The 27863-nt window shown below is 27.7% G+C and overlaps 1 protein-coding gene across 1 annotated transcript; it reads left to right on the top strand.

Moving 5' to 3' along the window:
* Nucleotides 1-122: 122 nt before the first annotated feature.
* Nucleotides 123-27863, top strand: LOC126740164 (uncharacterized). Its single transcript, XM_050446092.1, has 17 exons — nt 123-397; nt 4077-4233; nt 4284-4539; nt 4601-4714; nt 4771-4873; nt 16002-16151; nt 16210-16366; nt 16425-16680; nt 16793-16906; nt 16961-17063; nt 17112-17254; nt 26536-26689; nt 26745-26901; nt 26962-27217; nt 27347-27460; nt 27517-27619; nt 27672-27863. Exons 1-17 carry the CDS (start codon nt 253-255, stop codon nt 27818-27820), a joined length of 2631 nt encoding a protein of 876 aa, XP_050302049.1. The 5' UTR covers nt 123-252; the 3' UTR covers nt 27821-27863.

The following is a 27863-nucleotide window of genomic DNA, read 5'->3' as shown; positions in this document are numbered from 1 at the left end:
AGATCATATCCCCCCGTCCGTCTCCCCCCCTGTGTGACGTCCATTATTGTACATATTTATAATAATTATGCGCTTTGAATACAACGTAAACAAAACCTTACATTAAAATGAAATTATTGACCATAAAATAAGTTTATCAATGGAGGTTCAAATCATCAGTTCAATATGCATTCGATAAATATTTCGTGTTTGAATTTATACAGTTCGATTGTCGTTCTTTTAAAAGCGGTTCGGTGAATTGTGCTAAAAATAATGACGGAGTTAATTCAGAATAACGAGGAGATATTGTATAAGCAGATAAGGGTTGAGTTTAAAAAGTCTAGGAAGGAGGTGGAGGAGTATATTGAGATATTAGGGAGGTGGGCCGAGACGCAACCTCATTTTCCAGAAAAGCCAAGTAAATATTGAGGATCTTAAGTATATTAGATATTTATTTAAATGACTTCTTCTGATACTGTATTAGGTCCTCCTGATGTTGTCTGGGTCTGCTATGTAGTACGATTTTAGGATTTCTGGACCTTCCACGAGATCCCTGGTTGATCTGATCTATTATCACAACTTCATTCAACATTCAAGAACCTTATGTTTGTCACTGATAAATCTGCCTCTATTTTCAACCAGGATATTACAAGTTTTCCTAGTAAATAGACCAGTAACTAAACATGTCGTGTTTCCATTCTAGCTCTTTTATTTTTCCTTAGCGTCCCTGATCTTGTTCCTAATTTCTCCCTGTTTATTCATCATTCAAATGTTCAAGTCCTCTTGGTTGTTTCATAAGTTCAACTTAGTAATCCATGACTATTTTCTGGGTCTGACATTTGTACTTGAATGTTTTTGACTTTACTAAACTGACTCTGAAACAGTCTCTAAATCATTTACGTTATCATCGGTGTTTATGTTTCTTAAGATATTGCTTAAAGTAGTTTCCAATACATTCTTACTGAGTGCATTTAAATGGATTTTAGCTTAATACGTGCTACTTGTGAGTCTCTTTAACTGAACCTTGATATTGGCCACCCGTGGATTATGGTTAGAGTCAATATAATTAATTAATTTTTAAATCACCTTTAAGTTAAAATTTATTTTACAGTTCCAGGCAGCTGCTTGTAGAATTTTAGGCGTTTCAGTTAAAATTATGCCTTAACTGCCGGGAATAATTAATAAATTTCATGATGCCAATAAATTTAAAGAGATTTTAATTAAAATTAAGCATTAAATTGTTGGAATATTTAATTAGTTTTAAATTAAAATTCATTTACGATTCCAGGAAATCGAGGCATTTTATTTAAGATTAAGCATCTAAAGCCTGGAATAATTAATTAATTTTTAATTAAAGTTTAAGGTAAAATTCATTTAAAATTTCAGGAAATCGGGGTATTTTAATTAAGGTTAAACTTTAAGTGCCTAGAATAATTCATTAATTTTTAAATAAAGTTTAATTTAAAATTCATTTACAATTCCAAGCAGTCAATGCGTTTTAATTAAGATTAAGCCTCAAGTGCCTGGAATAATTAATTAATTTTTAATTAAAGCTTAAAGTAAAATTCATTTAAAATTTCAGGGAATCGAGGCATTTTATTTAAGCATCAAAAGCCTGGAATAACTCATTAATTTTTGATTAAAATTTAAGGTAAAATTAATTTAAAATTTCAGGAAATTGAGGCATTTTAATTAAGATTAAGCTTTAAGTACCTAGAATAATTCATTAAGTTAATTACTAACCTTAAGGTTAGAATTCTTTTACAATTCCAAACAGTCGGAGCATTTTATTTAAGATTAAGCCTTAAGTACCTGTAATAATTAATTAATGTTTAAATAAATTTAATTTAAAATTCATTTACAATTTCAGACAGCCTATGCGTTTTAATTAAGATTAAGTCTCAAGTGCCTGGAATAATTAATTAATTTTTAATTAAAACTTAAATTAAAATTCTTTTACAATTTCAGGCAATCGATACATTTTATTTTACATTAAGCCTTAAGTGCCTAAAATAATAAAATTAATTAATTTTTTATTAAAGTCTAGGGTAAAATTCATTTAAAATTTCAGGAAATCGAGGCATTGTAACTAAGATTAAGTATTAAGTTGCTGGAATATTTAATTAGTTTTAAATTAAAATTCATTAAAAATTCCAGGGAATCGGGGCATTTTATTTAGGCATGAAAAGCCTGGAAATTAATTTTTGATTATAATTAAAGGTAAAATTAATTTAAAATTTCAGGAAATTGAGGCATTTTAATTAAGATTAAGCTTTAAGTATCCAGAATAACTCATTAAGTTAATTATTAACCTTAAGATTAAAATTCTTTTACAATTCCAAACAGTCGGAGCATTTTATTTAAGATTAAGCCTTAAGTACCTGTAATAATAATTAATGTTTAAATAAATTTAATTTAAAATTCATTTACAATTTCAGACAGCCTATGCGTTTTAATTAAGATTAAGTCTCAAGTGCCTGGAATAATTAATTAATTTTTAATTAAAACTTAAATTAAAATTCTTTTACAATTTCAGGCAATCGATGCATTTTATTTTACATTAAGCCTTAAGTGCCTGCAATAATTAATTAATTCTTAATTACAATTCCAGGCAGTCGATGCGTTTTAATTACGATTAAGCCTCAAGTGCCTGGAATAATTAATTAATTGTTGATTAAAGTTTAAGGTAAAATCCATTTAAAATTTCAAAAAATCGAGGCATTTTAATTAAGGTGAAGCTTTAAATGCCCAGAATAATTCATTAATTTTTTATTAACCTTTAGGTTAAAATTCTTTCGCAATTCCAGACAGTCGGAGCATTTTATTTAAGATGAAGCCTTAAGTGCCTACAATAATTAATTAATTTTTTAAATAAAGTTTAATTTAAAATTTATTTACAATTCCAGGCATTCAGAGCGTTTTAATTAGGATTAAGCCCCAAGTGCCTGGAATAATAAAATTAATTAATTTTTTATTAAAGTCTAGGGTAAAATTCATTTAAAATTTCAGGAAATCGAGGCATTGTAATTAAGATTAAGCATTAAGTTGCTGGAATATTTAATTAGTTTTAAATTAAAATTCATTAAAAATTCCAGGGAATCGGGGCATTTTATTTAGGCATCAAAAGCCTGGAAATTAATTTTTGATTATAATTAAAGGTAAAATTAATTTAAAATTTGAGGAAATTGAGGCATTTTAATTAAGATTAAGCTTTAAGTATCTAAAATAACTCATTAAGTTAATTATTAACCTTAAGGTGAAAATTCTTTTACAATTCCAAACAGTCGGAGCATTTTATTTAAGATTAAGCCTTAAGTACCTGCAATAATTAATTAATTTTTAAATAAAGTTTAATTTAAAATTTATTTACAATTCCATGCAGTCTATGCGTTTTAATTAAGATTAAATCTCAAGTGCCTGAAATAATTAATTAATTTTTACTTAAAGCTTGAGTTAAAATTCTTTTACAATTCCAGGCAATCGATACATTTTATTTAAGATTAAGCCTCAAGGGCCTAGAATAATTAATTATTTTTTTATTAACCTTTGACCCAAATTCTTTCATACTTAAACGTTCAACTTTTATGAAATAATAATTATAGAATATGAACATGTAATAAGCCTTCATGTTAACCCGAGGAACACAACCCAACCTGGATTCGAGCAGAACTAACTGGACGAGAGCACTTTAAAAATTCGTAAAAAGCCATTTTTCAACCTCATTTCTGAGGCCAAAAAGGGGCTCTAAAAATGCGATATCTCAGCTAATATAAGAGCAACGACCTTGTGGATAATCTCGTTGAATTCAGAATGACGAAACCAAGACACAACCGTTGGAATTTTCCCGATAGTATTCATAGAAGCGGAGATATCGACCTTCAAAATTAGGGATTTTTCACTGAACATACTTTTGATAAAAGCCCAGGTTCTCATTCTTATGCAGTTGCTTGTTCTTCGGATATTATCGAGCTAACTGACCTATATAAATATTTGCAGTATTATCTTCACACCTAATATTCTCTAGCTAGTATCGTACTTCATCCTACAGATTACGACACTCTTCCTATATAAATTCCCATAAAATATTTTTACTATAGGCTACAAAACCCTACGATTCGCCGTCCTCTACAATAAATTCAGCATAGAGAGAGCCAAACAAAAGCTAGACATGTATTACACAGTACGAAACCTGATGCCAGAACTCTTCGCCATGACCCCATTCACTCCAGAAATGCTTCTCCAGAATAAAATTTGGTGAAAAACCACAACAAGCCTTTACAATCTGCTTTTACTGACTTTTTTAGGTGTTTAGTGCCATTGCCAAAAGTCCTGGACGACCATTCGAGGATAATTTACCACCGATTGAATCCAGGCTATGATGATCCGAAACATTTTAACCACGAAAGGACTCTAGTCCAACTAATTCATGTTATGGAGATATTGATAGAGGAAGATTTGTCGTTTAATTTCCATTACGTTTGTGATCATAGTGATCTCAAGTTGGGACATGCTACCAAGTTAAGTCCAATGGCTGTGAAGAAGGGAACAGTTATTTTAGAGGTAGGACCAGTGAGGAGATGCCTAGAGGATGTTTTTTCAAATTAATTGCTCTGGTTTTTAGAAAGTGTTTTCCAATAGGATGGCCTCGTTTTACATGGTGAATTTTCCAACATTTATGGAGACAGTGGTCAATAATATGCTTAAGCCTTTGCTGAAGCCTAAAATAAAAAAGAGGGTAAGCAAGTATTTTTAAACAGTGATAAAGTGATTAATAAAATATTTATTTTTTAGCTTGAAGTTCATTCTGGAACCGAGGCCTTATTTCAAAGGTTTGGCAAGGAGAGGCTGCCAAAAGACATTGGTGGTGATGAGAAATCTTTGAAAGAGTTACAAGGTAGGCGCAAGATGTTTTTTTTCTTTAATTTACAGTAGTTTAAATGGTATTCTTTTAAGATTTAATGCGGGATAAATACGAGAAACACGAGGAAAGACTGACTAAATTATCAAAACTGAGCGTTAATAAGTCTTTGCGCCCCGGGCAATTACAGAACGACGAACTCCTCGGGTTTTATGGAAATTTTAAGAAGTTAGACGTGGACTAATTGGGTTCTTTGTTAAGCAAATTATCGGATAATGAACTGTTAATGTTTATATGTCTATTTTTGTATTTAATTTGATAAATAAAAAAATTGTTGCTGAAGTATGATATTAAATTCAATATTTTAGAAGCGTTAAAAATATAGCAGAAATTTAATTTTTGTATGTATTTATTTTTCATAAAAAATAACTTTTCTATAAAATTCAATAGGGCCACGACTAATCAGGAAAGTGGTAGTTTCTGATAGTAGAAATTTCTGGGTATATTGTATTTTTTCTTAGGTCTGGCAACGCTGTTAAATTTTGTATACCCAGTTCGATTATCCGTGAAGGGTCGATCTTTTAAGTAAAGTTAGAGTTGAAGGACTAGGATTACTTAAAAATCAACGCCCATTTTATGGTCATTCATATCGGCAACGTCGCGTCAATGATGTAAAATTTGCAGTAACCGTAATGGGACGTTGCCAACCTTCAATTCCTTCAACTTCCAAGAAGTTTCTATTACTTCAAAACTATTAAGCTGTTTTATTAAAACACTTTTTTATTTGATGCTACAAAAAGAGGAACATTTATAGAATGAATACAATTGAACTATCGGCAACATCGCCCATACGATATAAGAAATATTTTGTTGGCAATGTTGCTAATGTGCCTACAATTTCTGAAAAGAGCATTAAATTTGAAATTTTCAATATTATTCAATTCAAAAATTTCTGGCTTATAATCATTTTGGCAACACCGGACCAGAGATGGATATAAACTGTGAAATTATAATGCGACGTTGTCAACATATGTGCAATTTCCAAGAAGTTTTCCTATTAGTTTTACGTTTTAATTAAGATTAACCCTCAAGTGCCTGGAATAATTAATTAATTTTTGATTAAAGTTTAAGGTAAAATTCATTTAAAATTTCAGGAAATCGAGGTATTTTAATTAAGGCTAAGGTTTAAGTGCCTAGAATAGTTCATTAATTTTTTATTAACCTTTAGGTTAAAATTCTTTTACAATTCCAGATAGTCGCAGTTTTATTTAAGATTAAGCCTAAGTGCCTGCAATAATTAATTAATTTTTAAATAAAGTTTAATTTAAAATTCATTTACAATTCCAGGCAGTCATAATTAATTAATTTTTGATTAAAGTTTAAGATAAAATTCATTTAAAATTTCAGGGAATCAAAGCATTTTAATTAAGTTTAAGCTTTAAGTGCTTAGAATGATTTATTAATTTAATGATTAACCTTTAGGTTAAAATTCTTTTACAATTGCAGACACTCGATGCATTTTATTTAAGATTAAGCCTTAAGTACCTACAATAATTAATTAATTTTTAAATAAAGTTTAATTTAAAATGCATTTACAATTCCAGGAAATCGGGGCATTGTATTTAGGATTAAGCCTCAAGAGCCTCGAATAATTAATTAATTTTCGATTAAAGTTTAAGATAAAATTCAATAAATTTACAGGGAATCAAAGCATTTTAATTAAGTTTAAGCTTTAAGTGCCTAGAATAATTCATTAATTTTTTATTAACCTTAAATTTTCAATATAATTCAATTAAAAAATTCCTGGCTATCATATCGGCAACACCGGACCAGTGATGGATATAAACTGTGAAATTATAATGCGACGTTGTCAACATATGCGCAATTTCTAAGAAGTTTTCCTATTAGTTTTAGGTTAACAGTGTCTTTTATTAACATATCTTTTTAGTTTATCTAAAACATTTAGATGTTATGATGAAAACAAATGATTAAAATGAAAAAATATATTAAATTAGCAACATCGCGTTTATACGATTACTTTCAGTTAACTGTTGAGTCGAGATGTGTGGCAGCAAAGTTTGGTACAATTTAAGTAAAAACTTAATGGCGACGTTGCTAGTGTATCTACAATTTATTGGAATATTTTATAATCATAAATCCTTTTCCTGTTCTTTTCTTGTAATATTTTTATTAATCCTAATAAAATTTGCATGAAAAGTTCCATTTATTAACAAATTATTTTTATTATTATTAATTTGCGACTTGGAGATCTGAATTGAGAGAAATATCGAACTCATTAGTACGATTTTTTAGTACGTTTTATTGTATATTCCAAGTAAGTTTAAAAATCCTTTATTTCCAATAGATATAATTCATATGTATTCAATGCGCCAATAAAAGAAAGAATTTAAATAGAATTAAGTTATCTATAAAAAGATTAAACTCTAATCAAAGTTAGAAAACAAAACATATATGAAATATAACAAATAATTTTAAGAGATAATAAACATTTTGACAGTAAACACCGATAACACACAAACATATTAATAAGAGAACTAATTTATTTAATGAGTTTTATATTTCTATGACACAGTTTTGTATTTATTAAAAAATTACTTAATAGGATTTAAAAAAGAGTACTTGGGAGAAAACTGGGATCAGTGCTACCTATAATTTTATAATTGTCTAAAAGATTTTCTAAAATCTGTAGAGAGTCTGCCTAATATCTTTGAGAGCTTTAACAGGAAGAAAGATAAATAATAATTAAAGTCTTGGCTTAAATGGACTAAATCAGAGAACTGCAAAGGGCTTTTCCAGAGAAGCTGGAATACTAAATTATCTGGATAGATTAAATGACAATTTTTTAAAATCTCTAGTGGCATTACCAAAATAATGGAGCTGCTGTGGTGCTTAATACCTCTTAAACTTATAATTGATCAAAGAAGAGTTTTTAAAAAATGTGTAGAAGAATGTGAGCCGAATATCTTTGAGAGCACTTAAGAGGAAGAAAGAGAAATAATCAAATTAAAGTCTTGCCTTAAATATAGTAAGTCAGAGAACTGCAAAGGGCTTTTCCAGAGAAGTTTGAATACTGTATTATCTGGAAAGGCCCTTAGATGATATATTTTAAAGATGTAAGAAGGCTTGATTAAAAAAAGATTATTAACTGATTTATCTTAATCAAAGCCTACTTAAAGACCCCAAGTTAAAAAGTTAATTGTATTTACTTTTTTGAGGTACAAACAAGAAGTTTGTAAGTAAACGTTCATAATTTGCTTATCTTGTATATGCTTGGAAGTACTTTTAAATTTATTTGAAATTACTGAATAAATTTTTCTACAGATCTCTGACTTAATTTCTGTAATGACTAAATTTCTTTCCAGAAATTTAAAAATTTATATGTTATTACAAAGGATCCTATAATTATTTTCTAAAGAAATATTGAAATCTGTATACTATAAATCAAGATATTGACATTTTCCCCCCTGGAGTGTTTGTAAGAAATAAAATAATTTGCCTTTTATTGGCAGTTGAATATCTTGAGTTCTAGTAGTTAAAACGTTGCAATTTTTAATTTCTGAGAGACTTTAGGGACACTTTACCCATTTTCTGAGAAAATAATTAAAACATATAAACTGAAAATCAATATATTAAAATTATTCCCACTGGAGTGCCTGTAAACAATACAAAATTATTTGTCTCTTACTTGCAACTAAATATCTTGATTTCTAGTAGTTAAGACGTTGTAATTATTGATTTTTAAGAGACTTGAATGACTCTTTAAGCATTTTCTGAGAAAATTATTAAAACCTATATACTATAAATCACAATATTGACATTTTTCTCACCGGAGTTCTTGTAAGAAATAAAATAATTTGTCTTTTATTGGCAGTTAAATATCTTGAGGTTTAGTAATTAAAACGTTGTAATTATTCATTTCTGAGAGACTGGAAGGATTCTTTAATTTTTTTTTTGAAAAGATTATTACAATTTGTATACTATAAATCAAGATATTGACATTTTTCTCACCGGAGTGCCTGTAAGAAATAAAATAATTTGTCTCTGATGGGCAGTTGAATATCTTGAGTTCTAGTGGCTAAAACGTTGTCATTATTGATTTCTGAGAGACTCGTAAGATTCTTTAATTATTTTCTGACAAAATTATTAAAATCTGTTCACTACAAATCAAGATATTGACATTTTCCCCCCTGGAGTGCCTGTAAGGAGTAAAATAATTTGTCTCTTATTGACAGTTGAATATCTTGAGTTTTAGTAGTTAAAACGTTGTAATTTTTAATTTCTGAGAGACATCAAGGACACTTTAACTATTTTTTGGAAAAATATTTAAAATACATAAACTGAAAATCAATATATTATAATTTTTCTCAATGCAGTGCCTGTAAGCAATAAAAAATAATCTGTCTCTTATTGGCAAATTTCTTTCCAGAAATTAAAAAATTTACATGTTATTCTCTTTAAATAAAATAGGTCCATTTTTTTAGACACCTTATAATTATATTTCTTTAGCTTAAGAGTACCTAATAATATATTTTTATTTAAATTTAATTCACTGACAAATAATTTTTTTTCATTAAAATTAGAAAAAATTTATTTTTGTTGGCTTTTTAGGCAATTTTTTTATTTTTATTATTTTATAGATAAATAATTTTTTTTTGCATTGCCTTAGGCATACATGGGCCTGAAAATACCAATTTTTAATTTTTTTTCATTGATCCCTAACCTTCACGTAATTTTAATGGTTTAAAAGAATTTTTTCCAGTTGAAAATTTAATTTTGTCTCTTTTTTTTACGTTAAAAAAGTCTATCTTTTTTTTCCAGGCATCCAATAATGTTTGTATCATAAATGCCTGAAATAAGTTTATTTTTTATTTATTTCAATTTTTCTTTAATTTACTTGCCTGGAAAATAATTTTTTCCATTATTTTCAACCAGTTTTTCAGTCATTTCTAACCTCTACTTCTTAAGATTAGAAAAAATATTGATGTCATAAAAAAATATATTTTTTTCCTTACTATAAAAATGTAACATACAAATAGCAATAAATTTCTCAAAAATCATTAAAAATTCAAAACAAAATATAAAAGGTATTTAACTGAGGATATAACTGACTTAGTTTATGCAGTTCTTTTAAATAACAACTAGATTTTATAATTTTATTTATTTATTAGGCAAAGCGCGACATAACTGATATTTTTCAGTCTGTCATATCGGCAACGTCGCTCCAATTACTCAGTTAGTCGACTTAAGCAAGCTGATAAAAATAAGCCTGTTTTAATATTTAATATGTAAATTTTAATTTGCCTATATAATATAGTCCTTTTTTAAATGGACTATATTCGGAATCAATTTCTACTTGTAAGTTGCTTTAAGGTTTATTTATTACTGGATGCAATGTTGCCTTTCTTATAATTTCTAGATTTTCAATCAAATTCGAAGAATTTAAAAATTTCGTTGCTTGTTAAAAATTACAATTTTTTAAATGGCCATACTTGTAAATATTTGTCTTTCTATGGCATATTTATTATCTACGTTAAATATTATCATACGGGTACACAACTAACTAAAATTGTAGAAAAATAAGTCGATGAATTCTCATAAAATACTGGCAATATTCTCAGCTATATAATTTTATGACACGCTAAAAGATTATGAAAAATTGACTAACAAAATAAATAGAAATTGTTAATTTCCCTATCTGCAAGTCAACGCGATATCAATAAGCCAGTTTATCTGAACCGTGTACACATTTTATTGTAGTTAATGGGATCCAAAGGTGGTTTTATTTTGTTAAAATATTAAGTTTAATCTCTTTTAAATTATTCGTATTTGTTACTGAGTTTATAGTGCAGTGTCTCTGTGCATAAAACCGGTAAGCAAACAGGTATTAATTCTAGATAAATTTAGATTCATATGCTTCAAGTCAAAGATCAGGTCACCTTGACATTAGCGATTACTTCTTGACTCTGCGCCAATCGGAATAGTTCTTCTACGAATTCATGGATATTCCTTAGATAAGAAGCCTGTTTTCTTGCCATTCCTTTATGTCTTTTTACTTTCCCATCATGATCATTTGTAGATTGTCCTCTGTCCAAAACATGTTCAAGATATGAGATTTTCCTGCACACCAACAATGACCATTCTTCCTCGGTTCAGATTATCATTGTAAAAGAGTGGTTTCATTTGATGGAATTTTACTCTAGGGACTGTCTCTACTGTGCACCTTATATCTCTCTATCTGGATTTAGATGTTCGGTGATATCCAAGGTATGCAAACTGAGCTACTTTGTCTATATTTTTCTTATCAAACTGTAGCGCAACATCAAGACTGAATAAAGCATTTCTTATCCTCGTGTGTTTACGCGGTCAAGTATAAGGCTACTCTGGAACTTATTTTTGGAATTATTTTATTTCGTACGGGCACTCCGGTAAGAAAAATGCCAATATCTTGATTTAAAATATACAGATTTTAATATTTTTTTTAGAAAATACTTAAAGAGGCCTTCGATTCTTTCATAAATTAATAATTACAATGTTTTAGCCACTAAAACTCAAGATATTCAACTGCCAATAAGAGACAAATTATTTTATTTCTTACAGGCACTCCGGTGAGAAAAATCTCAATATCTTGATTTAAAGTATACAGACTTTAATAATCTTTTCAAAAAATACTTAAAGAGTCCTTAGAGTCTCTCAGAAATCAATAACTACAACATTTTAATGATTAGAACTCAAGATATTCAACTGCCAATAAGAGACAAATTATTTTTTTTCTTACAGACACTCCGGTGGGAAAAATGCCAATATCTTGATTAATAGTTTGCAGATTTTAATAATTTTTTCAAAAATGTCTTAAAGAGTCCTTCGAGCTTTTCAGAAATCAATAGTTACAACGTTTTAACCACTAGAAATCAAGATATTCAGTTTCCAGTAAGAGACATTATTTTTTATTGCTTACAGGCACTCCAGTGAGAAAAATTTTAATATATTCATTTTCAGTTTATATATTTTAATTATTTTCCTAAACAATGGTCAAAGTCTCCTTGGAGTCTCTCAGAAATTAAAAATTGCAACGTTTTAACCACTAGAACTCAAGATATTCAACTGCCAATAAGAGACAAATTATTTTATTTCTTACAGGCACTCCAGTGGGAATAATTTTAATATATTGATTTTCAGTTTATATATTTTAATTATTTTCTCAGAAAATGGGTAAAGTGTCCCTGAAGTCTCTCAGAAAATAAAAATTGCAACGTTTTAACCACTAAAACTCAAGATATTCAACTGCCAATAAGAGACAAATTATTTTATTTCTTACAGACACTCCAGGAGGAACAATGTCAATATCTTGATTTATAGTAAACAGATTTTAATATTTTTTCAGAAAATAATTATAGAGTCCTTTGAGTCTCTTATAAGTCAAAAATTACAACGTCTTAACTATTAGAACTCAAGATATTCAATTTCCGTTAAGAGATAAATTATTTTATTTCCTACAGATACTCCGGTGGGAAAAATGTCAATATCTTGATTATAGTATACAGATTTTAATAATTTTTTCAGAAAATAATTAAAGAATCTTTCGAGTCTCTCAGAAATCAATAATGACAACGTTTTAAGCACTAGAACTTAAGATATTCAACTGCCAATAAGAGACAAATTATTTTATTTTTTACAGGCACTCCGGTAAGAAAAATGTCAATATCTTGATTTGTAGTTTATAGATTTTAATAATTTTTGCAGATAATGCTTAAAGAGTTATTGGAGTCTCTCAGAAATCAATAATTACAACGTTTTAACTACTAGAAATCAAGATATTTAGTTGCAAGTAAGAGACAAATAATTTTGTATTGCTTACAGGCACTCCAGTGGGAATAATTTTAATATATTGATTTTCAGTTTATATATTTTAATTATTTTCTCAGATAATGGGTAAAATGTCTCTGAAGTCTCTCAGAAAATAAAAATTGCAACGTTTTAACTACTAAAACTCAAGATATTCAACTGCCAATAAGAGACAAATTATTTTATTTCTTACAGGCACTCCAGGGGAAAAAATGTCAATATCTTGATTTATAGTATACAGATTTTAATATTTTTTCAGAAAATAATTATAGAGTCCTTTGAGTCTCTTATAAGTCAAAAATTACAACGTCTTAACTATTAGAACTCAAGATATTCAATTTCCGTTAAGAGATAAATTATTTTATTTCCTACAGATACTCCGGTGGGAAAAATGTCAATATCTTGATTATAGTATAAATTTTAATAATTTTTTCAGAAAATAATTAAAGAATCTTTCGAGTCTCTCAGAAATCAATAATGACAACGTTTTAGCTACTGGAACTCAAGATATTCAACTGCCAATCAGAGACAAATTATTTTATTTCTTACAGACACTCCGGTGAGAAAAATGTCAATATTGTGAGTTATAGTATATAAGTTTTAATTATTTTCTCTGAAAATGGTTAAGGTGTTCTTGGAGTCTTTCAGAAATTAAAAATTACAACGTTTTAACCACTAGAACTCAAGATATTCAACTGCCAATAAGAGACAAATTATTTTATTTTTTACAGGCACTCCGGTAAGAAAAATGTCAATATCTTGATTTGTAGTTTATAGATTTTAATAATTTTTGCAGATAATGCTTAAAGAGTTATTGGAGTCTCTCAGAAATCAATAATTACAACGTTTTAACTACTAGAAATCAAGATATTTAATTGCAAGTAAGAGACAAATAATTTTGTATTGCTTACAGGCACTCCAGTGGGAATAATTTTAATATATTGATTTTCAGTTTATATATTTTAATTATTTTCTTAGAAAATGGATAAAATGTCCTTGGAGTCTCTCAGAAATTAAAAATTGCAACGTTTTAACCACTAGAACTCAAGATATTAATTAAAAAATAAAGACAAATTATTTTATTAGTAGTAGTACAGTCTTGTCCTTCTGCAATGTTGCAGGTCTTCTAGTTTGTTGCTTATTATGAATGTGTCGTCAGCATACCGTATCATATTTATATGTTCTCTGTTGATTAGTTTATTATGCAGCCCTGTCTAAGACCTCGTAGAATTAATTTTTCTCTTATAAGCTTTCTAGTAAAAACTTTAGATAATTTTAACTTTCCTGTTGTCGGCCTTCATGTTCTTAGATGTCTATGAGCTATGTGTGTTTTACTCTGTCAAATGCCTTGTAGTAATCAATGAAACATACAAAAATGTCCTTGCTAGTAGATTCATTATCATTAAACAGTTCATGTATGTATTTGACTCATGTTTTAAAAATTGCTTTATTTTTATCTAATATATTTTTGCCTTTCGTATCTATTAGCATATGAGTGGTATTTTTATTGCATAAGCTTACCACTTGTTATTGGACATGTTTAAAGTGACACCTTTATTCTTCAAAGCTGCTATTTCCTTACACTGTTCTTTGACGATACGTTTTTTTTTTAATTTTCTTTTGTCTGCATTTCAATGTTTTATTTTGCAGCCTTTACTCCATGAGATCCAATATCTCGTATATCACTCTATTTCATCGATTAATCTTTTCTTACCGTTCAGCTATTATTAGTTAATATCTTATTTTCTTGAATGATTTTCAAACTGAATTTACAATGTCGTGCTTATTTCGTCTATGCTGAATAATTATACTGCTGAAATGAAATGTCGTCCCTAATATGAATTAATTCCTAATTTCTTTGATAAAATTTAAACCATTCGTACTTAAGCGTATTTTTTGCCTTTGTAGGAAGTAATTGCTATATTCTTTCAATTCTGTTTCTTCCGTGAGGGATTTAAAGCAATTCCTACCTTCTTCCAGGCTCTTAAAATCATGTTTTACTTATTCCAGGCACAAATCAAATTTTCTGGTTTTTTCCAGGCAGTTGATGTCTTTTGCCAGTTTAAACTCAATGTATTGGGTGCTATTTTTTAGTTTTTTAAGTTGCACTTTAGTGGCAAAAACCAGCGGGTGATTGTCAGTTCTAACGTCTGCTCTAGGATCTATTTTAACTGTATTTATACGGTTCCTAAACCCTCTAGACTAAAATATATAATAAAGATTTTTTTCACATAGAAATGAATAATTCTGTCGTCGGCATATCGTATCATTTTATACAATTTTCATTAATTTTTACTCCAATTTCTTGATCTTGATTAGCGGATTTTTGGTTTTTGTCTGAGTATAATATGTTAAAGAGCAGTGACGCAGTATGCAGCCCTGTCTGACGCCTCGTAGAATTAATCTTTCTTTTATAAGCTTTCTAGTAAAATTTTAGATAATTTATTAAACTTCCTTCTAAGCTATCTACCTTCATGTTATTTAAGGTTTTGTACTCTATGGAAGGCCTTCTGATAATTAATGAAATAGTGTCGTACTAGTCAAAAGCAAATAGTGTCTTACTAGTTCCCAAACCGTTTCTAAGTCATCCAAATTTGCCTCATATTTGGATGGTATTCTTCCGTAAATCATGTTGAAAAATCTTTTCGAGGCGGGGCTCGTAAATCTTATTAGTCTATACTTACTGTATTGTTTTGCTCGTTTTTTCTTTGGAATTGGAATTAATACAAAATTTACCCAATTTTTGATCATTTGTGACAGCTGCATTGGGACGTCATCAGGTCCGATGGCTTTTTTGTTTTTTGTAGATCTTATTGCAAGTAAACTTTCACCTTTGAAAATGTCTGGTCCTCTGTCTATATCAGTGTGATCATTAATGTTAAATTTATTCGTTTTATCATCATCAAACAGATTATTTATGTATTTGAACTATGATCCAAGGATTTCTTTTTCATGTAACATATTCTTGCTTTCAATATCTCTAAGGATATTAGTGGTATTTTTATTTTCTGGGCCTTCTACCTTCCTCCAGTCTCTTAATGTCATATTTTACTTGTTACAGGCACAAATCAAAGTTTCTGGTTTCTTCTAAGCAGTTGAGGTCATTTTTCTTTGTAATACTCCTACTAATTAGTAGGTCTATTGCGAATACTTCTATTTTTTAGTTTTTTAAGTTGGACTTTAGTGGAAAAAACCTGCAGGCTTTAGTTACATCCAATATGCTTTATGAATCTGTTTTTACTCTATTTATAGAGTTCCTTAAGCCCCGAGACTAAATTAAATAAAGATTTTTTTCATATAGACATGACGTTCGAACTGATCCAGAACGATGAGGAAAAGTATAAGAAGCAGATGCAAAAGGAGTTCAATAAAAGCCTAAAGGATATGGATGAATATATTGACATTTTAAGAAAATGGGCAGAAACTCAACCGCATTTTCCAGAAAAACCTTGTAAAGCCCGCCACTTAACCCACACAACAAAACCAATTAAAAAAAAACTATATTTTAGCTTATAAAGTTCTTCGTTTCGTGCTACTTTACAATAAATTTAGCATAGAAAAGGCCAAACAAAAGCTGGATATGTACTATACGGTGCGAAACCTTATGCCAGAGATATTCACCGTAACCCCGTTCGCTCCAGAGATGGCTATGCAAAATAAAGTTTGGTAAAGTAACAGGCGCAACTAAAATCCTTTGATAGTAAATAATAATTATTTTTTTAAGGTGGCTTATTCCGCTGCCTAAGATAATGGACGATCATTCCAGGATACTTTATCACCGATTGAATCCAGAATATACCAATCCAAAATATTTTGTTCACGAGAGGATTATCATTCAGTTTACGCATTTGCTAGAAATACTGATTCAGGAGGATTTGTCTTCGAACTTTCATTATATTTTTGATTGTACGGGTCTTATTGGTGGACATTCGACCAATCTGAGACCGATGGTCATTAAAAAAGCATCCACTGTTTTAGAGGTAAATCAACTTTAGGAATAAAAATTTTAGGTCGTATTTCTACTCTAAACATCTGGACTCCAATACAAGTTATTGCTTGTATGTTTTTTAGATAATTAAAGCTTTTTTTTAGAAAGTATTTTCTAACAGGATGGCATCATTCTATATGGTAAACTTCCCTTCCTGGATGGAAACTATTGCCAACACATTAATTAAGCCGCTATTAAATCCTAAGATTCGCGATAGGGTTGGTACTATATAATCATTTTGTTTGACTTAATATGTCTTATGGGTTTTCTAGCTTCAAATACATACTGGAAATGAGGCTCTATTTGAGAAGTTTGGAAAAGACAGATTACCTAAAGATATCGGGGGAAATGAAAAGCCTATGGTGGAGTTACAAGGTAATAATTTCTTTATGTTGTTGACTTGAAATAAAAATTATGTTTTAGAATTGTTTTTGCAAAAATATGAAAAGCACAAGGATAGGTTCATGGAATTATCGAAAATGACCGTGGATGAATCCCTTCGACCCGAAAAATTGAAAAACGACGACGTTCTAGGATATTATGGAAATTTTAAAAAGTTAAACTTAGATTAAATTGTAAATGTTTTATAACAAAAGAAAACAATAAACTTTTTATTGCTTTTGTTTCTCTCTAAACAAATCCACATTGGAGGAAAGGAGTAACAGTTTGCTGAGAAATACATAATTAAGACAAGAAAACACAAAGATTTTTGGTCTGATATATTGGCAACGTCGCTCCAATTACTTTCAAGTTAAGGAGTGTATGATAAAAATATGTTGCGACGTTGCCAATACATAAGTGAGTTTTAAAACAAAATGAATTAAAAATAAATTAGTTGAAGTCTGTTCAACAAATTGATCCGCTTAACACTGATAAATCTAATAGTATAAATCCAAGTTATTGCAAACTATATAATGATTTCCGCACTTAAGGCCTTCGCTGTCCAGACCGGTATATAAGTATGTTTACCTCGACTTATTTAATTCTCAAGCTATCAAAGTTTTTGCAGAAATTCGCGCCTTTGCCTACGATCTCTAAAGAATTCCATAATTTTTTTATTTTTGAATTCGATTCTGTAGACGTTGACAATTAAGGTGGGTTTCCTGCTACAGGTCATAAAATGCTTTGGGTATTTTGGGCATTTGGTTAAATTTATAAATTCAGTGTTTCCAGTTTGAGGTATTGAGAAAGATTTGTGGAATTTTTAGAAAAAAAAAATATTTTTTTTTTCAACCCCATGTACATTTTTCAAAAAACGCTGAAACAGGTATCTAACTAAATTATTCAGAGAATGTGTATGCAAATTTTCAAAATTGTATTTGGTCTAATATTTGAGTTATGGGCATTTTGTAGAATTTTTAGAAAAAAAAAATATTTTTTTAAACATTATTTTTTTTTTAACCCCATGTACATTTTTCACAAAACGCTGAAATAGATGTCTAATGAAATTATTTAGAGAATGTGTATGCAAATTTTCAAAATTGTATTTGGTCTAATATTTGAGTTATGGGCATTTTGTGGAATTTTTCGAAAAAAAAAATATTTTTTTTGAAACATTATTTTTTTTCTCAACTCCATGTACATTTTTTACAAAACGCTAAAATAGGTGTTTAATATAATTATTCAGAGAATGTGTATGCAAATTTTCAAAATTGTATTTGGTCTAATATTTGAGTTATGGGCATTTTGTAGAATTTTTAGAAAAAAAAATATTTTTTTTGAAACATTATTTTTTTTTTCAACCCCATGTACATTTTTCACAAAACGCTGAAATAGGTGTCTAATTAAATTATTCAGAGAATGTGTATGCAAATTTTCAAAATTGTATTTGGTCTAATATTTGAGTTATGGGCATTTTGTAGAATTTTTAGAAAAAAAAATATTTTTTTTGAAACATTATTTTTTTTGTCAACCCCATGTACATTTTTCACAAAACGCTGAAATAGGTGTCTAATTAAATTATTCAGAGAATGTGTATGCAAATTTTCAAAATTGTATTTGGTCTAATATTTGAGTTATAGGAATTTTGTGGAATTTTTAGAAAGAAAAATTATTTTTTTTTGAAACATTATTTTTTTTCTAAACCCCAAGTACATGTTTTACAAAACGCTGAAATAAGTGTCTAATAAAATTATTCAGAGAATGTGTATGCAAATTTTCAAAATTGTATTTGGTCTAGTTTTTGAGTTATGGGCATTTTGTGGAATTTTTAGAAAAAAAAAATATTTTTTTAAACATTATTTTTTTTTTAACCCCATGTACATTTTTCACAAAACGCTGAAATAGATGTCTAATGAAATTATTTAGAGAATGTGTATGCAAATTTTCAAAATTGTATTTGGTCTAATATTTGAGTTATGGGCATTTTGTGGAATTTTTCGAAAAAAAAAATATTTTTTTTGAAACATTATTTTTTTTCTCAACTCCATGTACATTTTTTACAAAACGCTAAAATAGGTGTTTAATATAATTATTCAGAGAATGTGTATGCAAATTTTCAAAATTGTATTTGGTCTAATATTTGAGTTATGGGCATTTTGTAGAATTTTTAGAAAAAAAAATATTTTTTTTGAAACATTATTTTTTTTGTCAACCCCATGTACATTTTTCACAAAACGCTGAAATAGGTGTCTAATTAAATTATTCAGAGAATGTGTATGCAAATTTTCAAAATTGTATTTGGTCTAATATTTGAGTTATAGGAATTTTGTGGAATTTTTAGAAAGAAAAATTATTTTTTTTTGAAACATTATTTTTTTTCTAAACCCCAAGTACATGTTTTACAAAACGCTGAAATAAGTGTCTAATAAAATTATTCAGAGAATGTGTATGCAAATTTTCAAAATTGTATTTGGTCTAGTTTTTGAGTTATGGGCATTTTGTGGAATTTTTAGAAAGAAAAATTATTTTTTTTTGAAACGTTATTTTTTTTCTCAACTCCAAGTACATTTTTTACAAAACGCTAAAATAGGTGTCTAATGAAATTATTCAGAGAATATGTATGCAAATTTTCAAAATTGTATTTGGTCTAGTTTTTGAGTTATGGGCATTTTGTGGAATTTTTAGAAAAAAAAATTATTTTTTTTTGAAACATTATTTTTTTTTTCAACCCCAAGTACATTTTTTACAAAACGCTGAAATAGGTGTCTAATGAAATTATTCAGAGAATGTGTATGCAATTTTTCAAAATTGTATTTGGTCTAATATTTGAGTTATAGGAATTTTGTGGAATTTTTAGAAAGAAAAATTATTTTTTTTTGAAACATTATTTTTTTTCTAAACCCCAAGTACATGTTTTACAAAACGCTGAAATAGGTGTCTAATGAAATTATTCAGAGAATATGTATGCAAATTTTCAAAATGGTATTTGGTCTAGTTTTTGAGTTAGGGGCATTTTGTGGAATTTTTAGAAAGAAAAATAATTTTTTTTTTGAAATATTATTTTTTTTCTCAACCCCAAGTACATTTTTTACAAAACGCTGAAATAAGTGTCTAATGAAATTATTCAGAGAATGTGTATGCAAATTTTCAAAATTGTATTTGGTCTAGTTTTTAAGTTATGGGCATTTTGTGGAATTTTTAGAAAAAAAAATATTTTTTTTTTGAAACATTTTTTTTTTCAACCCCATGTACATTTTTTACAAAACACTAAAATAGGTGTCTAATGAAATTATTCAGAGAATGTGTATGCAAATTTTCAAAATTGTATTTGGTCTAGTTTTTGAGTTATGGGCATTTTGTGGAATTTTTAGAAAAAAAAAATATTTTTTTTTTGAAACATTTTTTTTTCTCAACCCCATGTACATTTTTTACAAAACGCTAAAATAAGTGTCTTATGAAATTATTAAGAGAATGTGTATGCAAATTTTCAAAATTGTATTTGGTCTAATATTTGAGTTATGGGCATTTTGTAGAATTTTTAGAAAAAAAAATATTTTTTTTGAAACATTATTTTTTTTGTCAACCCCATGTACATTTTTCACAAAACGCTGAAATAGGTGTCTAATTAAATTATTCAGAGAATGTGTATGCAAATTTTCAAAATTGTATTTGGTCTAATATTTGAGTTATAGGAATTTTGTGGAATTTTTAGAAAGAAAAATTATTTTTTTTTGAAACATTATTTTTTTTCTAAACCCCAAGTACATGTTTTACAAAACGCTGAAATAAGTGTCTAATAAAATTATTCAGAGAATGTGTATGCAAATTTTCAAAATTGTATTTGGTCTAGTTTTTGAGTTATGGGCATTTTGTGGAATTTTTAGAAAAAAAAAATATTTTTTTAAACATTATTTTTTTTTTAACCCCATGTACATTTTTCACAAAACGCTGAAATAGATGTCTAATGAAATTATTTAGAGAATGTGTATGCAAATTTTCAAAATTGTATTTGGTCTAATATTTGAGTTATGGGCATTTTGTGGAATTTTTAGAAAAAAAAAATATTTTTTTTTTGAAACATTTTTTTTTCTCAACCCCATGTACATTTTTTACAAAACGCTAAAATAAGTGTCTTATGAAATTATTAAGAGAATGTGTATGCAAATTTTCAAAATTGTATTTGGTCTAATATTTGAGTTATGGGCATTTTGTAGAATTTTTAGAAAAAAAAATATTTTTTTTGAAACATTATTTTTTTTGTCAACCCCATGTACATTTTTCACAAAACGCTGAAATAGGTGTCTAATAAAATTATTCAGAGAATGTGTATGCAAATTTTCAAAATTGTATTTGGTCTAGTTTTTGAGTTATGGGCATTTTGTGGAATTTTTAGAAAAAAAAAATATTTTTTTAAACATTATTTTTTTTTTAACCCCATGTACATTTTTCACAAAACGCTGAAATAGATGTCTAATGAAATTATTTAGAGAATGTGTATGCAAATTTTCAAAATTGTATTTGGTCTAATATTTGAGTTATGGGCATTTTGTGGAATTTTTCGAAAAAAAAAATATTTTTTTTGAAACATTATTTTTTTTCTCAACTCCATGTACATTTTTTACAAAACGCTAAAATAGGTGTTTAATATAATTATTCAGAGAATGTGTATGCAAATTTTCAAAATTGTATTTGGTCTAATATTTGAGTTATGGGCATTTTGTAGAATTTTTAGAAAAAAAAATATTTTTTTTGAAACATTATTTTTTTTTTCAACCCCATGTACATTTTTCACAAAACGCTGAAATAGGTGTCTAATTAAATTATTCAGAGAATGTGTATGCAAATTTTCAAAATTGTATTTGGTCTAATATTTGAGTTATGGGCATTTTGTAGAATTTTTAGAAAAAAAAATATTTTTTTTGAAACATTATTTTTTTTGTCAACCCCATGTACATTTTTCACAAAACGCTGAAATAGGTGTCTAATTAAATTATTCAGAGAATGTGTATGCAAATTTTCAAAATTGTATTTGGTCTAATATTTGAGTTATAGGAATTTTGTGGAATTTTTAGAAAGAAAAATTATTTTTTTTTGAAACATTATTTTTTTTCTAAACCCCAAGTACATGTTTTACAAAACGCTGAAATAAGTGTCTAATAAAATTATTCAGAGAATGTGTATGCAAATTTTCAAAATTGTATTTGGTCTAGTTTTTGAGTTATGGGCATTTTGTGGAATTTTTAGAAAGAAAAATTATTTTTTTTTGAAACGTTATTTTTTTTCTCAACTCCAAGTACATTTTTTACAAAACGCTGAAATAGGTGTCTAATGAAATTATTCAGAGAATATGTATGCAAATTTTCAAAATTGTATTTGGTCTAGTTTTTGAGTTATGGGCATTTTGTGGAATTTTTAGAAAAAAAAATTATTTTTTTTTGAAACATTATTTTTTTTTTCAACCCCAAGTACATTTTTTACAAAACGCTGAAATAGGTGTCTAATGAAATTATTCAGAGAATGTGTATGCAATTTTTCAAAATTGTATTTGGTCTAATATTTGAGTTATAGGAATTTTGTGGAATTTTTAGAAAGAAAAATTATTTTTTTTTGAAACATTATTTTTTTTCTAAACCCCAAGTACATGTTTTACAAAACGCTGAAATAGGTGTCTAATGAAATTATTCAGAGAATATGTATGCAAATTTTCAAAATGGTATTTGGTCTAGTTTTTGAGTTAGGGGCATTTTGTGGAATTTTTAGAAAGAAAAATAATTTTTTTTTTGAAATATTATTTTTTTTCTCAACCCCAAGTACATTTTTTACAAAACGCTGAAATAAGTGTCTAATGAAATTATTCAGAGAATGTGTATGCAAATTTTCAAAATTGTATTTGGTCTAGTTTTTAAGTTATGGGCATTTTGTGGAATTTTTAGAAAAAAAAATATTTTTTTTTTGAAACATTTTTTTTTTCAACCCCATGTACATTTTTTACAAAACACTAAAATAGGTGTCTAATGAAATTATTCAGAGAATGTGTATGCAAATTTTCAAAATTGTATTTGGTCTAGTTTTTGAGTTATGGGCATTTTGTGGAATTTTTAGAAAAAAAAAATATTTTTTTTTTGAAACATTTTTTTTTCTCAACCCCATGTACATTTTTTACAAAACGCTAAAATAAGTGTCTTATGAAATTATTAAGAGAATGTGTATGCAAATTTTCAAAATTGTATTTGGTCTAATATTTGAGTTATGGGCATTTTGTAGAATTTTTAGAAAAAAAAATATTTTTTTTGAAACATTATTTTTTTTTTCAACCCCATGTACATTTTTCACAAAACGCTGAAATAGGTGTCTAATTAAATTATTCAGAGAATGTGTATGCAAATTTTCAAAATTGTATTTGGTCTAATATTTGAGTTATGGGCATTTTGTAGAATTTTTAGAAAAAAAAATATTTTTTTTTGAAACGTTATTTTTTTTCTCAACTCCAAGTACATTTTTTACAAAACGCTGAAATAAGTGTCTAATGAAATTATTCAGAGAATGTGTATGCAAATTTTCAAAATTGTATTTGGTCTAGTTTTTGAGTTATGGGCATTTTGTGGAATTTTTAGAAAAAAAAATTATTTTTTTTTGAAACATTATTTTTTTTTTCAACCCCAAGTACATTTTTTACAAAACGCTGAAATAGGTGTCTAATGAAATTATTCAGAGAATGTGTATGCAATTTTTCAAAATTGTATTTGGTCTAATATTTGAGTTATAGGAATTTTGTGGAATTTTTAGAAAGAAAAATTATTTTTTTTTGAAACATTATTTTTTTTCTAAACCCCAAGTACATGTTTTACAAAACGCTGAAATAGGTGTCTAATGAAATTATTCAGAGAATATGTATGCAAATTTTCAAAATGGTATTTGGTCTAGTTTTTGAGTTAGGGGCATTTTGTGGAATTTTTAGAAAGAAAAATAATTTTTTTTTTGAAATATTATTTTTTTTCTCAACCCCAAGTACATTTTTTACAAAACGCTGAAATAAGTGTCTAATGAAATTATTCAGAGAATGTGTATGCAAATTTTCAAAATTGTATTTGGTCTAGTTTTTAAGTTATGGGCATTTTGTGGAATTTTTAGAAAAAAAAATATTTTTTTTTTGAAACATTTTTTTTTTCAACCCCATGTACATTTTTTACAAAACACTAAAATAGGTGTCTAATGAAATTATTCAGAGAATGTGTATGCAAATTTTCAAAATTGTATTTGGTCTAGTTTTTGAGTTATGGGCATTTTGTGGAATTTTTAGAAAAAAAAAATATTTTTTTTTGAAACATTTTTTTTTCTCAACCCCATGTACATTTTTTACAAAACGCTAAAATAAGTGTCTTATGAAATTATTAAGAGAATGTGTATGCAAATTTTCAAAATTGTATTTGGTCTAATATTTGAGTTATGGGCATTTTGTAGAATTTTTAGAAAAAAAAATATTTTTTTTGAAACATTATTTTTTTTGTCAACCCCATGTACATTTTTCACAAAACGCTGAAATAGGTGTCTAATTAAATTATTCAGAGAATGTGTATGCAAATTTTCAAAATTGTATTTGGTCTAATATTTGAGTTATAGGAATTTTGTGGAATTTTTAGAAAGAAAAATTATTTTTTTTTGAAACATTATTTTTTTTCTAAACCCCAAGTACATGTTTTACAAAACGCTGAAATAGGTGTCTAATGAAATTATTCAGAGAATATGTATGCAAATTTTCAAAATGGTATTTGGTCTAGTTTTTGAGTTAGGGGCATTTTGTGGAATTTTTAGAAAGAAAAATAATTTTTTTTTTGAAATATTATTTTTTTTCTCAACCCCAAGTACATTTTTTACAAAACGCTGAAATAAGTGTCTAATGAAATTATTCAGAGAATGTGTATGCAAATTTTCAAAATTGTATTTGGTCTAGTTTTTAAGTTATGGGCATTTTGTGGAATTTTTAGAAAAAAAAATATTTTTTTTTTGAAACATTTTTTTTTTCAACCCCATGTACATTTTTTACAAAACACTAAAATAGGTGTCTAATGAAATTATTCAGAGAATGTGTATGCAAATTTTCAAAATTGTATTTGGTCTAGTTTTTGAGTTATGGGCATTTTGTGGAATTTTTAGAAAAAAAAAATATTTTTTTTTTGAAACATTTTTTTTTCTCAACCCCATGTACATTTTTTACAAAACGCTAAAATAAGTGTCTTATGAAATTATTAAGAGAATGTGTATGCAAATTTTCAAAATTGTATTAATATATAATTATTTTCAATATTCATGGTGTAATGGTTGCATTCGGTACATTTTTCTACTAATAATCGGATTGAAACAATAGTATGTTAAATTGTACTAAAGCCTTTAGGTAATCCAGCTTATTCAGGAACTTGCTAATCATATGATTTGTTAGTAAAACTATTTGTTATTAAATATCATGAATGTGAAAGTATACTTATCAATTGATTTTTTATTTCAACTTATCACCTTTTTGGTGTAATAGAATCACCTGAGGGCTCTGCCATGTTCCTGGATTAATAAGTTATATCAAGCTTTAGTAGAGATATTCTTAAATATTTTTTATTTTTTTATTATTTATGCATTTCTTATTTCAACTATTCGACTCGTAAGAAATAAAACATCATAATTTTACACACTATAACTGATTGATCAGTCAAAAATAATTTTTGGATGAATTTTGTTGGATTTTTGATATGAATAGCTTTCTCATTGACACTGTTGCAACTGTCGACTCAATGAGAAAAGTTATATAAATTGGTTGAAATCTTCTGAAATTCAAAAAGTACACTTCAACTATATTTTTCAATGGTCTTTTAATGGTTTTCTCAAAAAAGGTATTTTTTCATCAAAACGCATATTAATAGACAATTAGACGACGAGAAATCTTTAATGCTCCAACCTGTATACACATATAAAACTAAATGTCCGTGAGCTATGCACCCTAATTAACATATTAAAAGTCAAATTGCAGAAAAACAAGTTGATAAATTATTAAAAAAAAACGGCAATATTCTAAGCTTTTAACTGTATTATTTTATGATACTTTAAAAGAAATTAACTAATAAATTTAATTATTTTTTTTTTTAATTTTAGTATTTAAAAGTCAACTTGACAAGCCAGTTTATCTGAACTGTGCCCACCTCACTAATTTATTTCTGGAAAAAAAATTATTTTTATGTAGTTATAATTGAATCGAACGGTGGGTTGTTTAAAATAGCGGAAAACAGTATTTAATTTAAACTTCAATATAAACTAATTTCCCCGGGAAATTTATATTAATTATTACTAATTGAGTTTAACATATTTTACAATATTCGTATTTGCTTTACAGTGTTTATTAGTAAGTTTGTAGTGCAGTGTGCATAGGTAAGCTAACAGGTGTTGATCAAATTAAATTAATATACCTAAGTGATTTATGCGAATAGAAATGACGTTCGAACTGATCCAGAACGATGAGGAAAAGTATAAGAACTATATCAAAACAGAGTTCAATAAAAGCCTGGAGGAACTGGATGAGTATATTGACATTTTAGGAAAATGGGCAGAAACTCAACCACATTTACCAGAAAAACCTCGTAAAATCCATCGCTTACACCATAAAATAAAACCGTTAAAAAACATCTTTTTTAGCTTACCAAATTCTTCGTTTCCTGCTACTTTACAATAAATTGAGCATAGAAAAAGCCAAACAAAGGCTGGATATGTATTATACGGTGCGCAACTTTATGCCAGAAGTATTTGCCGTAACCCCGTTCGTTCCAGACATGGTTTTGCAAAATAAAGTTTGGTACAGCAACCGGATCAACTAAAACTCTACGATAATAATTTTTTTTTTAATTTTTTCAAGGTGTCTAGTGCCGCTGCCTAAAGTAATGGACGACCATTCCAGGATACTTTATCACCGATTGATTCCAGAATATGCCGATCCAAAATATTTTGTTCACGAGAGGGTTATCATTCAGTTTTACCATTTAATAGAAATACTGATTGAGGAGGATTTGTCTTCGAAGTTTCATTACATTTTCGATTGTAAGGGCCTTGTTGCCGGACATTCGACGAATATAAGACCGATGGTCATTAAAAAAGCGTCGACTATTATGGAGGTAAGTCGATTCCAGAAATATCATTTTTAGGTCTACCTCTATGTCACTCCTATTCCTGGATTGTGATATAAAACTGTGTTCATTATTGCTACTGATAGGATTTTTGAATAATTAAAAAACTTTTTTCAGAAAGTATTTTCTAGCAGAATCTCATCGTTCTACATGATAAACTTCCCTTCCTGGATGGAGACTATTGCCAATACAATAATTAAGCCGATGTTAAATCCCAAGATTCGTGATAGGGTGGGTACTACGTAATCATTTTGCTTGCCTTAATATATGTTTTGTGGTTTTTCTAGCTTCAAATACAGAGTGGTACTGAGGTTCTATTTGAGAAGTTTGGAAAAGACAGACTACCCAAAGATGTTGGGGGAAATGAAAAGTCCGCAGTGGAGTTACAAGGTGCTAAATATTCCTATCTTATTAATTTATGTTATAATAGTTTTTTTTTTAGAATTGTTTGTACAAAAGTATGAAAAGCATAAGGAGAGGTTGTTAAAATTAACGAGTATGACCGTGGACGAAACCGTTCGGCCTGAAAAACTTATTAACGACGACATTCTGGGTTATTATGGAAATTTTAAGAAGTTAAATTTAGACTAAATTGTAAATGGTTCATGATAAAATACAATTGAGTTTTAGTTGA

This window comes from Anthonomus grandis, chromosome 9 (genome assembly GCF_022605725.1).
Source record: "Anthonomus grandis grandis chromosome 9, icAntGran1.3, whole genome shotgun sequence".
Lineage (NCBI taxonomy): Eukaryota > Metazoa > Arthropoda > Insecta > Coleoptera > Curculionidae > Anthonomus > Anthonomus grandis.
Note: the sequence above shows the minus strand (reverse complement) of the source record. Positions and strands in the feature narration are given on the sequence as shown.

Bases quoted from the DNA above. Each gene is read 5' to 3' on its own strand.
- LOC126740164 (XM_050446092.1), top strand. From the start codon at position 253: ATGACGGAGTTAATTCAGAATAACGAGGAGATATTGTATAAGCAGATA. The intron at 17,064-17,111 runs GTAATAATTTCT...ATTATGTTTTAG, and splicing joins GCCTATGGTGGAGTTACAAG to AATTGTTTTTGCAAAAATAT. The intron at 26,690-26,744 runs GTAAAATCCATC...CATCTTTTTTAG, and splicing joins ACATTTACCAGAAAAACCTC to CTTACCAAATTCTTCGTTTC.